Below are 15,003 nucleotides of genomic sequence, written 5' to 3' on the forward strand. Positions count from 1 at the left end.
CTGCTTTTCACATTCAGTCACTCCTTAGTAGGCTTATTTTTGACTAAATGGTGCAAAGCAACAGTCTGCTTCAGACTTATCTCTGCATTTAAGACATTCCCCATGCTGTGCCCAAGTGGATACAGTAAGTGGCACTCACACAGAAGGGCGGGGCACAAAGATTTCTCTCAGAGAAACTGACAATGTCCCTGCTGACACAGCATCGGGATAACTAGCTATTTGGGCAGATCTTAAATCGAACTATCCCCAATACCATACGCCCAAATAAATTACACATTGATTTAAGAATAACAGTTCTAAAAAACATTAAACTCAAAGGGGAGTTAGTATTTTTAAAATCTAAGTGAAAGTTAACTTATCTTGAGATAGGCAATGCCTTTCTAAGCATAAAAACAATGGAAAAATCATAAAGGGAAACAATTTCTGTACTTAATCCTCAGAAAAATTTAACACTGTTAAAAAATCAAATGAAAAGGTTAAAACAAGTTTGTGTCCTATATTTCATGAAAAGTGTATAATAGCCTTAATTTAGAAGGAGCTCATACAAAGCAACAGAGAAACATTACTATCTCAACATAAAAACAGGCAAGGGACAGGAACCAACAATTTGCAAAAATGCAAATAGGCCATAAGCATTTGGAAAGACAACCTTTCCAGTTAAACAAATGTAGCCTAATTTGACAGGCAGCAATGTTCAAGAATAAAAGTGATACTCAGTGCCGTCAAAAATGCAAGATAAATACTCATTGGCAATAATGTTTGGGAGCACAAATTTGTACAGTTTTGAAAAGCACTTTAGCTATATATATTTCAATTATCATGAAAGAGTTCATGTTCTCCAAGCTCTTAGTTCAAAGTTGTGTCTAATGAAATGATTGGAGATACAGTCTATAAGTAAGAATGTCTATCACTTCAATAAAAACAAAAAATAAAAAAATCAGAAGTAACCTATATGTCCAAATATAGGGGAATATTAAATTACATTCCATATGGTGAAATAAACACCCATGGCTGAATATCATAAAAACATGAATAATTTTTCAAAGAATGTTTAATGACATGTGAACATTTTCACAATTTAATGCTAACTAAAAAGGGCAGAACTGAGTATTATAATGCCAGTGTTAAAGGCCACATATGTATTTACAAGGCATGTATAAAACTCAGTAAGGAATGTCACCAAAATGCCATTTGCCAGGGTGAGTGCTGAATGGTGAAATTGTTGATAATTTTTATCATCATCATCATAATTTCTGCTTCTGGGCAGCAGGGTTCATAAAAAATTACCTGTAGAGCTTCCTCCTTCCTTTCCCACCCTATCACTCTATGAATACATAGCAAAATTTAGGCACACTCTTGATAAGTAGTATATTGTTTTTCTTTGACTCATTATAAGTCTTAATTAACTAGTAACTTAATTAATAAATCATAAATGCTTAACATTTTCATTGTCATACACAATTCTGAATTAATTATTAAGTCACAGAAATGCAAGTTAATAATTCTTCCTGGTCAAAACTGCAATCACGATCAAGTGTGCAACTGTTCCGCGTGTATTCATGTACATCACCCAATGAGTACGAACGATACGCCACTACACCTGAACCCACATACCTTTTCAGTCTTCAAATCTTTAGTATTAAACTTAGTGTAATCTTCTTTTGCTTCTACAGGCTCATCTGATAACTTTATTTTCTGCAACATTAGAGCAGTGAAGTGGTGTCAAATGTCACCTTGACACTAACATCAATCCATTAAAAAAAAAACCAACATGTATAATTTAGACCTCCACAGAGGCAAATGGAACAGAAGACACAGCAAAGGGCTTACTTTTTACAGGCTCCTTTACATTTTGTCAATCATTTAGGGAATCAAGTCACACATCACTTCTAAGAAGCAGCCTTGGTGATGGTGGGTATGATTGGGTAAGTACATGGCTGAGGTCCTTAGCTGGTCTAGCCAAACACAGGCTTTGTAGGTGCCAGGTATGGTGGGCACGAGGGGATTGCTAATTACCAGATGAATGCAAAGCACAGAAGTCAAAATGAGAATAGTCTCTCGAAGGAGGCCAGGTGTCCAGCCAGAATCCCTATTTAATTTACCTCCTGGGCTGGTTTAATGTTCACTTATGAATGAAGGGACAATATTATTCTATAATCACTATCTTTGTACAGCTTCATGTCCTTCCCTCCTTTCAATTCAATTATCTTACTTTATCCATGCAAGAACAACCTTGCACAAGCAAGCAGCCAGCAAGAGAGGGAAGCACAGAGAGGCTAAATGAATAGCTTAAGGTCACCAAGTAGAGGACTTCGGCCAAGGTTTCAATTTTGATACAGTGTTCTTTCCATTAGGCCCAATGCCAGTAAGTCAGACCTTTACTGAACATTTTCTCCTTTCACATGAACATTTTACACCAGTGAATGTGAGAATCTCGTCAAGGGCTAGACTTTAGCCTTAATGATCACAATATAGAAGAAATCATGCCACACTTATTATGTAAAAGGTACAATAGCAGGAAAGACAAGTCTTGCTGTTGAACATGGAGAATTGACTGCATGGTAATCACAAGCCAGATTTTTATAATTTTCAGGCTGGCTGTGGAGACACCAGGTTGACCAGACCCAACATGGATCTACCCTAGGAAACAGACTTCTTCCCAACTTCATTCTTCATGCCCCTGCTTGGCTAAACAAAGAACTGGTAGAATTGGTGCTAAAAGATTCCACAGCCCATGGTGTTTTATCCCATAACCCAAGAGAATAAAACACCATGTCTTGAAATTGTTTGCTGTAAAAAACAGAGGCTCATCCTGGGAATATACCACATACTATAGGAAAACCTGTTGGCCACACAGCAACCTCTAGCAAATTAATCATTAAAAGACAAAGACTAATCCATCACAAATGAACCACCTATCAGCACCAAGTGAATGTATATTTGCAACTTTGTTAAGAATATATGTTTCAGCTGGGTGCAGTGACTCATGCCGGTAATCCCAGTACTTTGGGAGGCCGAGGTGGGCGGTCACTTGAGGTCAGGAGTTCGAGACCAGCCTGGCCAACATGGCAAAACCCCATCTCTAATAAAAAGATAAAAATTAGCTGCGCATGGTGGCATGTGCCTGTAGTCCCAGCTACTCGGGAGACTGAGGCACGAGAATTGCCTGAACCTGGGCAGAGGCTGCAGTAAGCTGAGATTGTGCCACTGCACTCCAGCCTAGACGACACAGCAAGACTCTGTCTCAAAAAAAAAAAAAAAAAAAAAAAAAGAAAAGAAAAGAAAAAAAGAAAAAGTAAAGAAAAAAAAGAATATATGTTTCTATTTAAATTAAGACAGTAAAGGGTGTTTAGGTGATGCACATTTTTTCTAGAAAGGGATCTTCAGCTAGGAGTGTGGGACTCACAGCTAATAATGCTGAAGGCCAAAATACTTTCAAAACACAAAAAGCTTGAAGTTATGAGGATGCTGTGGCAAAATGTTCCTAACATAGATGTCATTATAAATACTTAGGCATCATTCCCTTTTTTTCTTTAGAGACAGGGTTTCACTGTGTTGCCCAGGCTGGAGTGCAGTGGCTATTCATAGTTGGGATCATTACATACTATAGCCTTGAACTGTTGGGCTCAAGTGACCTTCTGCCTTAGCCTCCTGAGTAGCTAAAACTACAAGTGTGTGCCACTGCACTGGTGAGGTTCACTTTTCACTGATAATTCAAATAAAAAGTGTTCATTACAAGAACTTAAGATGAAAAGTACTTTTGTATGGACATAAAATGTTTAATTGGAGAAATGATTTGTTCAGGTGTTTTAATAGCTCACAACAAAACAAGATACCAGTTATAAGTATTTAAAAAAAGAAAATGATTGTGGTAGTCTCTACATATAACTAGTTTTTATGTTATTCCTAGTGCACTGTTGAATATATTGGAAAAAAAGATGATTGAAGCATTTACTAAAATTTTTGTTATTTAAAAGACCAAATCACTATGGATTTGGGAGATTGTTTCAGCAGAAAAGTGGCTCAGAAAGACAGTAACAAATGACTAGATGGATACAGTTCTGGAAAGAGAACAAAGTACAGAGTACCACAGGGATTAATGTTAGGCCTTCTTACAAATGATTTGCAAGAAGAAACTCGGGAACATCTCCAAACCCACTGGTTGTATTCAACTCTGCCTGCTGACAGTGACAAATTGAAAAGACTGGAGCGAGTGAGGGTTGGAAGCTGAGTTTCAACAAAGGCAGACATATGATAGTAAAGGAAAATAACATAAAACATATTAAGGATGACAGGCTCCATGCTATCGATTACAACATAGATACAAAGATACCTAACAGCTACTGGAATATATTTCCTGCAAACAGTCAACTATATTACTGTAAAAATCAATCAAGTCCTGGATACAGACAGGAAAGCTAGCAGAAGATATGTCCTACGCTTGTTTAAATGATGGTACATCATCCAGTATAGTTTATAATGTGTACACTGGAACCCCAGAAAGACACAGAGTAGAAGACCTCGAAAAGCAACTCAAATAATATAGAAGACAAGGCTGGGGTTTAGGAAGAGCAAGATGCCAAAATCGAAATCAGGGCTTGGCAAATGACGGCCCAGGGGCCAAATCCAGCTGGCTGCCTGCTTTTATAAATGAAGTTTTACTGGAACACAGCCATGCTCATTCGTTTATGTATTATCTGTGGCTGTTTTCACAATAAAACAGCAGAGTTGAGTAGTTGCAACAGAGTCCATCTGCTTCATGGAGCCTAAAATATTTACTATCGGGCTTTAGAAGAAAAAGTTTGCTGATCCCTGATCTAAATCATAAATGATGAAGTCACAAACAACTTAAATTCTGAAAATTAAAATAAGAAAACAGAAATCAGGAGCAGAGAAGAATAAAGTTATGAAACATATTACTCCAAAAGGTACCCAAGGCTAAAGCTTTCAAGAATAGGTTTAGATCAATTCATGAATGATCTCTAAGTTACTAAGGAAGATAGATATTTGGGAGAAAAAAATCTGCTTAAGTTTTGGATGAAGAAAAATAAGAAACACTCTCAGAGAACCTACCCTCCTAGTTTCAGCAACACAATTGTGCCTGTCTAGGTCCTCTAGAGCTACTGTCAGAGATTAACGACTGGAATGAAAGAAGCATGGGTCTGGCCTAGAGCAGTCCTTAGATCTTACAGGAACAGGCTTCTGCCCAGTGCATTCTCCAACAGAGGAAAAAATGCATTTTTTTTTGACAACATGCTGAACATAGCCCCAGACAAACACTGCTGTACTTTCAATTTTCTGTCCTTTTCTAAGGACAATGTTTTTGGAGCCACCACCACCTCTATAAAGGGAATGATATAAAAAATTCTGAGCATGTTGGCTACCTTATAGGCCAAGGAATGAATGCAAGGGAGAAGGAAAGTTTGTAACATCCGCAATATGTCCATTTTACATTCTCAAGGCATTCTTTACTTTGCTGGCTGAAGAAATGACCTCACTGACAAGCTGGTGCGCATGCTTATTTCCCTGTCTTGAAGCAGCGTTTAACTCATCTGAGATCTGGTCTGGGCTGAAGGAACGCTGCAATTTGCAGTCAGGTGTGGTTTATGATTGGCTTCTCCATTCTCTTGATCTAGGAGATAAACACACCAGCTGCAGAGGAGCTGTGGGTAGCAGCCTGAGAATGAACGAGGAAAAGATTTTCCACTAACAAAGATTACATGTAAATTCATCAATCATTTCAAACTCAGAAAAAAAGTGATCATCCTTTCTCAAAGGATTCTTTGTGTTATGGAAATCATTTTCTGTTCACCTTTGTGTGCCAGTGACAATTAGATTTGGCAAAATGAATTTTAGTTATATATAGAGTATGCTTAGTGATTACTAAATTTAATTAAGTGATCTAACTAATGCAGGAAGATTTAATTTTAACTATATGTCTTTAATATTTTCATAGGGGTACCTTGCTAAAACCAACTCTTCTTGGGTTTTCATGGCACTTTATCTACCATTCAGGTGGAATCTACAAAAATAAAAAATAGTGATGGACAGCCCACTACAATCTTTATTCCACATGGCATCACTCCATGCAAAAAGGATTTAGTATGTTTTAAAATATATTAGAAAAAACTAAACTCATGTGGTAAGAGTGTAATATTTTTCTAAGTCCCCCAAAGATATCTTAGTCACAGCTTCTTACCTTTGATGGAGGATTTGGCAACGAGGCTGAAGGTTCTGGAAGCCTAAGGAAGTTAAAAATAAGAATCAAAGTCATGGTTTTTCATAGACAAACAAACAGAAAGACAGGGCCAACTTAAGACTTAGTAAGTCCTACTTTTCAACTTACAGCTTTACCTCCATATATCTTCCTGTTCAATTACCTCAGTGTAAAGAATGAAAGTTTTCTCAATAAAAGAGTCTTTATTTTGATATGTAATCCCTTGTTTTGGCGTTGTCTGAACTAAAAAATAAAATTAGAACCCATCTGTTGGAACAGAGTTGCTTTTCTTTAGCCTCTATAAATTTGTGTTTGGGTGTTGGAGTATTTTTTCTTCATAATAAAGATGCTAACATGTATTTAAAGGTGAAAATTATTTTAACTGTTCACAAAAAGCCACATAAATTTCAACTTTTCTTCCATCAGAAAGCAGTTTAATTGGCATACCTTTCTTCTGAACTCTTCAACCAAAACTTAAAAATGTTAGTGGAAAGAAAGGAATCTATACAAATAACGGAGTACAAAGACATGAGGTCTCTAACAAGACAAGCAGCATAGAAATCTGGGGATATTAAGCAGAGGGATATGATTATCAATTTGAAGCAGGCTTTCAACACACTTTAACTATTATAGAAACCAGCTTGCAATCATTGTTTTTTAAAGTAGGACCTCTGGAATTTGCTAAAACCAGTAACTATATCTATTAAAAAGTCATTTTATCTTCATGACTCAGAGGATAAAAAGGATTTATAAGGATCAGGAAAAGCTATTAAATCATCACATGCATAAAATCTTAACAACAAAATTAAGTAACGATTTTGCAAAAATCTAGAAAATAAACACTTCTTTTTCAACTTAAAGTCTAAATGTATAAACTCTTTATAAAGAAAGGAACATACATTAAACCATTCTTAAAACCCTTCTTCTGTCCCTCAAAGACACAGATTGTGTTTCATATTACTTTGACTTCCAAGTCTTGGGCATAGTAAAGTCCCTTCAGTGAACATCTAGTGATAATAGTGCAAATGATACAAATATTTTATAAATTTAAAAAAATTCTATATTCCATCTACTCTTTCCATCCCTCTTTTCTACCTCTTAAAATGATCATAAAGAACCAAATTAGTTAAGTATAATTGAGGATAAAATTTTAACATAGTTAATCCTCTAAAATCAGACCAAGCCATAATTCCAATCTTGACATTAACTAGTTCCTGCAATCTGTATCCATCAAATCAGTTCATTCCAATCATCCATTAAAAATCACCTCCAAGGCACAAAGTAATATGACACAGCTCAAGAATAATCTTGTATCATAAACAGTGATATGATAAGCCATAAGGAAACCCCACTGCTGGGGAAACCAAGAAGCAGATGGTACTTCATTATGACTGAAGATAATCAATACTTACTTTAAGTATTTAGATAAGTCATCACTTAATTCTTTAGGGATGTAATCAGATATCAGACCATGGGCATAACGAATATAATCCTCTGAAAGAAACAGAAGGAGGAGTGAAAGTAAAAAAAATAGTAATTATGGTGGTTTTACAGTCAAATTGACCTGAGTTCAAATTCTGACCCTATCTGGATAAAGGGAACTCACTTAAGCTCTAGCCTCAGTTTTCTCATTTGTAGAATGGGGATAGTAATATCTATCTGTCAGACTAGTGGGAAGATATGATGGATGAGATATGACATGGGATGATACCAAAGATATAAGATAAAACAAGTATAGTACAGTAGATGCTCCCTAAATGACAGTAAAAACAAAAACTCAGGGTTGCTTTCTTAGTTGAAACCATTGAATACAAATAAAGTTTAAAAATCAGCTATAACAATATGAAATAGTCATGTCTTTGTTAAAAGGGTAATCTTTTCTAAGCCTGTTTCAATAAAGAATAAATCTAATTATTCAACAGTAATGAGCATACTCATTTAAGAGAAATAAAATACCGTATGTCTCTACTACTAGGTATTTGCTTTATAAGAACTCTGAAAAAATATATATATATAGTTCTATATGTACATATTGTTCTATATATAGTTCTACACACACACACACACACACACACACACAGTCCCAAACTAATAAAACACTTAAAAAAACCAACTAACTCAGCAGAATTTATCATCATTAGTTCTAAAGCATCTGGATTCTCAGTACTAAAATGCAGCTCTGGCAGCAATTAGAAACACAGTTACATAAGAAGACAACAAAAACTGTTTCAAAACTCTGTTCTTGAATTCAATATTTTATGTAGAATACAAGCAGATAATCAAACTTAATCATAAGATGGGATAACCATGCGGGGATATAAACCACCAAAAGCAGACCCCAGGTTTGCTGCTGGGATATTCATTCACTTCCTTTTTTCCATTCTCCTCTGCTCTCAAGTGAAAGTAACAATTTGCCTTAGTATTACATAGAAAATGACTGCCGTCTGGTGACCACCTGACGTCAAAAAGTCTTCAGTAAGAGATTTTCATTGTCAACGTAGAACTGAAAGTTATCATTTGAGCCTTCTTAAAATTGCTCATGGTTCTGGGATAGTCATTATCCAACCAGTCATGACTAGACAAAGAAAACTATTTTAAGAAAGTCAACATATAGTTCATTTGCTTCCTCTGGTACCAAACCAAGCTAAATATCTAAAAAAGGAAATAATGTACAATATGTAAAGCTTACTTTACGGCCAGGACACTAAATGGCAATATATAGCCAAGCCCAGAACCTTAATATGTAGAGTACTGGTAAAAGCACTAGACTTAGAAGAGAAGATCTTGAGGATAAGTTACTATCTCTCCATTTAAAAAATGAGATGATCTGTCTAAATAACCTCTAACATCCCTTCTTCTACTTTTAAAACAAAATCTATGGTTTCATCCATCCATCCATGGATGCATCTATCCACCCACCTATCTATCCATTAATCATCTATCTCAATCCCTCATCTTCTATTGTTAAAGCCAATTAAAGACACTGACAGCTGGTAACTCAGTATGGCAAAGGTGCTGTCCACCACTCCCAGAATAGCAGTAGCCAACTAGCTATACATGCAAGGCAGATTCCTGCAAATCAGATTGCCTGAATTACTATCAATCACAAACAGGCCACTATTCCTAATTTTTATTTATGTAATGACTAAAGCCATATGTATACCCTGAACAAGGGAACAACGAATTGGAGTTTAACGTCAGAATAATTTCTGTCTCACCATTTGAGATTGTTAACTGTATTATATAGCTGTCCTTATTCAACAATACATATAAAAATAAGATGACTCTACTTGGAAAAGAAAATAATATACCTTTTTGAGATTATGAAAGAATAACCTAAAAGAAAAATTGCCAAGCAAATCAATTTTCATCTAAAATCAAAGTATATTGATCCCTGTATCAGGAAACATGCGTCTTGAGAAGAAAATGCAAACAGATGCAGCCACTGGAACAGTACAACTGTGTCGCAGGAACAGTATCACAAAAAGGTTATGAGTGTGGGCTTGAGAGACAAGCTCCATAAATAGCTCAGCTTTGCCATTTACTAGTTGCGAGACTTTGGACAGGGCCTCAAGACGCTCATTATGAAATTTACTGGGAGGGTTGGATGAGATCATGTTTGTATAGTGGCAACTTAGCAAAGGGCCTGGCACACAACACACCCTCAATAAATGATAGCCAGGGTTGTTACTACTATCAGTGTAAAAGAAATATTTGCTGAATAAATAACTTAAGTATCAATGAATAACAGAAGTAACCTATTGTAGAAATATTCTTTGCTTCTGAAACAAGATGCACACCTGCCACAATGTATACCAGACATTGGTAGGAATATGAGGCTTCTGTGACATTAAGATTTTTAAATCTTAAGATAGGCATTTACAAATAAGCAACTTACTCCAGACAAAAATCATTTCTGATAAAATGCTTTACTTACCTTCCTTGTCAGTGGAAACTTGATCACCAGAGAAAAATGCAGTTGACTGTACCCGGCAACTGACATTTACATTATTGGTTTTTAATGCTGCTGTAGTTTGGTTAACCTACAAAGCAACCAAGAGGGGAAAAGCAGCGTATTTTCAACTTAACTTTAGAAATCTATGACTTCATAGGTGGCCTTCAAACCACTTAAGAGATCTGCAAAGATGTATTTGAGAACCTAGAAGTATCTTTACCAGACGCCAGAAGATGAGAAATGGCTGCCCATTTGAAGAAAGGCTGAGTGGCAGCAGTATCTCTGGATGATCTCACTACATGGACTGCCATGGCCTACACAATATGAGAGGCAACATATTGTGATAACTGAGAGCTCTGACTCTGGAGTCAGGCCGCTGGGCTTGGCTCTGTAACCACGGCTAGTTACTTAACCTTTCTGTGGCTCTATCTGTGAAATGGGGAAAAAAATAACATCCACCTCACAGGACTACTGTGAAAATTAAATAAGGTGAAAATTTATATGTAATAATTTCCTAAATAGAATAATATAAATTTCCCACTTCCTAGGAAATATAATCAGTAAGTATAAACTCCTCTTCGCTATTCATATCCTTTTCCCTGGCTAAGAGCAAAAGTAAACATCAAGGATTCTGCTCCGCATTGATGCTCATTCTTCGTCTACATGGAATACTACTACTACTATATCACAAATGAAAAGTGAAACATGGCACTCTAAATCTTTCCACTACTTTGCACATTAGGAGCCTGATTATTCTACTGGACTCATTTCCAGCTTCTCAGGCTTCCAATGAGCCTGGTAACATGATATGACAAATAAACATGATTAATTTATTATTTATTATTATTTATTATACTTTAAGTTCCGGGATACATGTGCAGAACATGCAGGTTTGTTACATAGGTATACAAGTACCATGGTGGTTTGCTGCACCCATCTACCCATCATCTAGGTTTTAAGCCCCACATGCATTAGATATTTGTCCTAATGTTCTCCCTCCCCTTGCCCCTGACCCCTGAAACGGCCCCAGGGTGTGATGTTCCCCTCCCTGTGTTCATGTGTTCTCATTGTTCAACTCCCACTTATGAGAGAGCACATGCGGACAAACATGATTTTTCACACAGAAGATGGAAGAGAATCTTAGGAAACAGTACTATAACTACTGGTATGCACTGATCTTGCAAAAACTTTATCATTATTCTATCTGGTTTAGTGAGATTCTTAATCAACGTGAGAGTACATATTATCCTTAGACCAGTGGCTTTCAAAGTTTTTTTTTTAATCACAACCCCATGGTAAGAAATATATAGCAATCCAATACTTAAACACATATAAATATGTTTCATAGAGCCATACTTAATACTTGCCCTTCCTCTGCTATATTTTAATACATCCCATCCCATCCCATCTGTTTCATTGCAAGAGAAATACTGGTTGTGACATACTAAATTGATTTGCAAGTCACTGCCCCAGTCCTTCCATTAGGTCAAGATTCTTAGAATCACTAAGATACAGGCTTTGCCTGTAAGACGACCCCTCCTCAGCATCCAGACCCTGAAAGTGGGACATACGTCCTCTAAACCTGAACACCTTTGCCTGGCTGTGTCCCTGGGTCCCTTTGCCTGGCTGTGTGGGAGCAACATCACCCTTGGAGACACCTGCAGGACTGACAATGGCCAACAAGTGCCAGGCCTGGTATCCTCTTACTTGGAAGACTCAAATCTACACCAACAAATTATTTTATTCCATAGTAGGATCAGGGAGAAATGAGAATGCAGGTCATGAGAAAACATAAAGTTAACTTCAGAGATACACAAGTTAGGGAGGATTGAAAAGTCAAAGCCTTCTTCTCATACTTGGTATCTCTACACAATTTTCCTCTTTTCATGGAATATACAGGATGGTCTCTGGATTCAGACTTACTGCCTTCTCTGAAAATTTCTTAGAGAACTGAATTTTTTTTCTTTTACCACAAGGCACTAGAGAGGAACTATACCTTTTTTCCCAGCCACTTTAATGTCTTCTCTTTGCTGTACTTGTAATATTTCTTGTTGTCTATTTCTGGATTACATTAAAAGAAAAAAAAAAAGACTCAGCACAATGAATTTAAAAAATAAACTCATAAGGTTCTATCATATACAAGTTAACCATTTAAAAATATTTCATAAGTTTATATTCTTGAAAAACTTAATTTACAAACCTGAGAACATACTTGAAATGTTTTTTTAAATGTTAGTAGTAGTGTGGCTACCTCAGGAGTCATCAACCACTAAATGAGTAAGAATTTAAGGACACCTTCCAATTATACACACAACTCTGTAGAAAAGGTAAATTTAAAACCTCAGCAAACAAATGTGAAAGGAAAATAAATCTTGGTGATAGGGACAGGAGGCAGGGAAATTCTGGGCAGAAGAGGGCCAGTCCCTAGCCACGGCCCCACCCTCAAGCCAGACTAAATTGTGTATTCAGTGGAAGGCTGATCAAAAAAATGCAACCTTTTGTCTCTTCTCTATGTCTAATGTGGAAGCCCCCACTTTGAGTTGTTGCTGCCTTACTGGACTAAACCAGTGTACACCTGACACATATTGATGGCTCATGTCTCCCTAAAACATATAAAAGCAAACTGTACCCCCAACCACCTTGGGCACAGGTCTCAGGACTTCCCGAGGCTGTGTCATGGATGCGTCCTTGACCTTGGCAAAATAAACTTTCTAAATTGACTGAGACCTGTCTCAGATACTTTGTGTTCACACTAGCATACTAAGCAGTCTTAACTGTTTTGAATAATTTTAAGCTCATCTCAATGTTTTCAATGAAACACTTTTTTTTTCTTAAAATAAAAATGAAAATCCCAATAAAGAAAATTGAAACTAAATGCAGGTATCTATGAAGTTCACTACATACATTCAGGAAAAAAATCTTGGTAACTACTCAGTAGTGGCCTGGTGGGATTGGGGGAGCATTAAAAAAAGATCTATCTATCTTTTAACATATTACCAACATAATCATAGCTCTTTCAGAAGATTTAGATTTATGGTAGGCTCAACCTGGCCCTTTATGGGGATAAAAGTTTCACCTCTTATAAATTACACTTACTCTCTTCACAATCCACCCAGCCTTATATACCATGCCATTAAACCATGATTTCCTCTGCAACCTTTTTCATTCATGGGATTTCTTCTTTCTGTGCAATTAGCAAGGGCAGCACTTCCACTCCAGCCTCCTCTGTCCACGCAGGATTTATCTTTATGACCACTAGTAACCCTTGGGTCTGATGTGAATTCACCACCTCTGAGTTATATAGAATGAGGCTCTTTCTCCCTTCCACCTTGTGATGGGAAATGGAAACTGTCCATTCAGGGGTCATTTTCTGCAGTCTGTTAAATTGTATGGGAGAGGGATTGGGAGGTCCCTGGCCTTAGTTCCTGTGAATTTTCTCCCTGTGTCAGCCTATGGTTGTCAATGCTGTAGGCAAGATGAGGCAGGCTGGATTGAGGGCTGGACATCTACAGCCATCTCCTCGGGACATGTCACTACAGTAACAAAAAAGAGGGACAGGTGCAAATAGCATTGTCAGGAGTGTGAGAATTCCAAGGTGCAATGTCTGCTGTTTTGGAGCCAGGACTACCTGGGCAAACAGCCTACTGTAAACCAAAGCCAATGAGACTGAACTCAACTTCCTTGGAGACTATGCCCCAACCTATGTACAAACCAGGGGAATTCTAAGAGCATACAGCAATCACTAAATAAATATATGCTGTTGAATGGCTTTTAGAAGTTACATTCATTGCCTGAGGAATGAATGTAACTGAGGAATGAAAAAAGCAACTCCAAAAGAAGCTCACTGCTCAAGGTTCTCCTGAAAATCCTACCCTGATCTAGCATCTCACTTCTTTCTTGCATCTACCTCCAAATTTTCTGAAAGAATGTCTCCCACTCCCTGAGCCCCACCGGGAGGCTTCTCCTTTACCTCTGGGAATTGTTCTCTAAGAAGGGGCAGAGAGCACAGACTGAGCCATGCTACCAGGGCTCATGCATACCCCAGCACATGCTGTCTCCTTGGGAAGCTGCCTCGCTCTCAAAGCCTGTTTCCCCATGTGTAAAGAGAGGCTTTTTTCTCACTGGGCTATTCTGAGCATGAAATGTGATAATCCATACAAATCCTATCGCACAACACCTGCCACTTAGCAAATACATAATATTAGCAAAGATATCATGATGCAAAAGATGATTTATTAATAAAACATAAGAAACTAATGTTTATTCAGGTCTGTGCTAGGTACGTAATACACATTTTCTCATTGAATGGTCAGAATGAATCTCAGAATCAATTAAAAAACCATGATTTATCCCCATCTTTGAAGACTGGGTCTGAGCGACATGAAGTAAACTGTCCTAAGTCACTGAGGAAGTAGGCAAGAGCACCCAACTCCCACCCATGCTGACATCAAAGCTGTGGATCTGATGTTCACTTTACCAAGATCACTAGGTCTACACTTTCTTCAGTACCTCCTAACAACCGGTTTGTGGGAAAAACCTCTCCTCCACGGCATATATAAAATTGCTATTTTTTTATGTCTCTAATGACTTGTCTGATTCTTTTCCCAGCTCTGCTTCACCCTCCTCCAAAGCCAACTGTATCCTTTCATCTGGTGTGATCTCCTCCTGGCTCAACAAGACTAAACAAACTAACCGGGAAGCCCAAAGCCCTGAACTGAGGCTCCATGGGTCTAAAACCCAGTGGTTCATCTTCCTCCCACACCACTCTCCTGGATATCAAGGCCTAAACCTCAGAGCCAGTGCTCACGCCGGCCTTGCCTCCCACATTCCA

General features: G+C 37.4%; 1 protein-coding gene across 7 annotated transcripts in view; it reads right to left on the minus strand.

Moving 5' to 3' along the window:
• Positions 1-15,003, minus strand: part of LOC105490726 (ribonuclease H2 subunit B) — a 64,112-nt gene that overhangs the window by 14,891 nt on the left and 34,218 nt on the right. For 4 of the 7 annotated variants that reach the window (XM_011756613.3, XM_011756611.3, XM_071081317.1 and 1 more), the window contains 5 exons: positions 12,169-12,233; positions 10,155-10,260; positions 7,630-7,711; positions 6,200-6,242; positions 1,615-1,695 (listed from right to left, as the gene is read on the minus strand). In XM_011756613.3, the coding sequence (XP_011754915.1) occupies positions 1,615-1,695; positions 6,200-6,242; positions 7,630-7,711; positions 10,155-10,260; positions 12,169-12,233 (377 nt within the window). Of the gene's footprint in view, positions 1-1,614; positions 5,633-6,199; positions 6,243-7,629; positions 7,712-10,154; positions 10,261-12,168; positions 12,234-15,003 lie in introns of those variants that run through there. The other 3 variants (XM_011756614.3, XM_011756616.3, XM_011756617.3) reach the window with 3 other exon arrangements.

This window comes from Macaca nemestrina, chromosome 16 (assembly GCF_043159975.1).
Source record: "Macaca nemestrina isolate mMacNem1 chromosome 16, mMacNem.hap1, whole genome shotgun sequence".
Taxonomy (NCBI): Eukaryota; Metazoa; Chordata; class Mammalia; order Primates; family Cercopithecidae; genus Macaca; species Macaca nemestrina.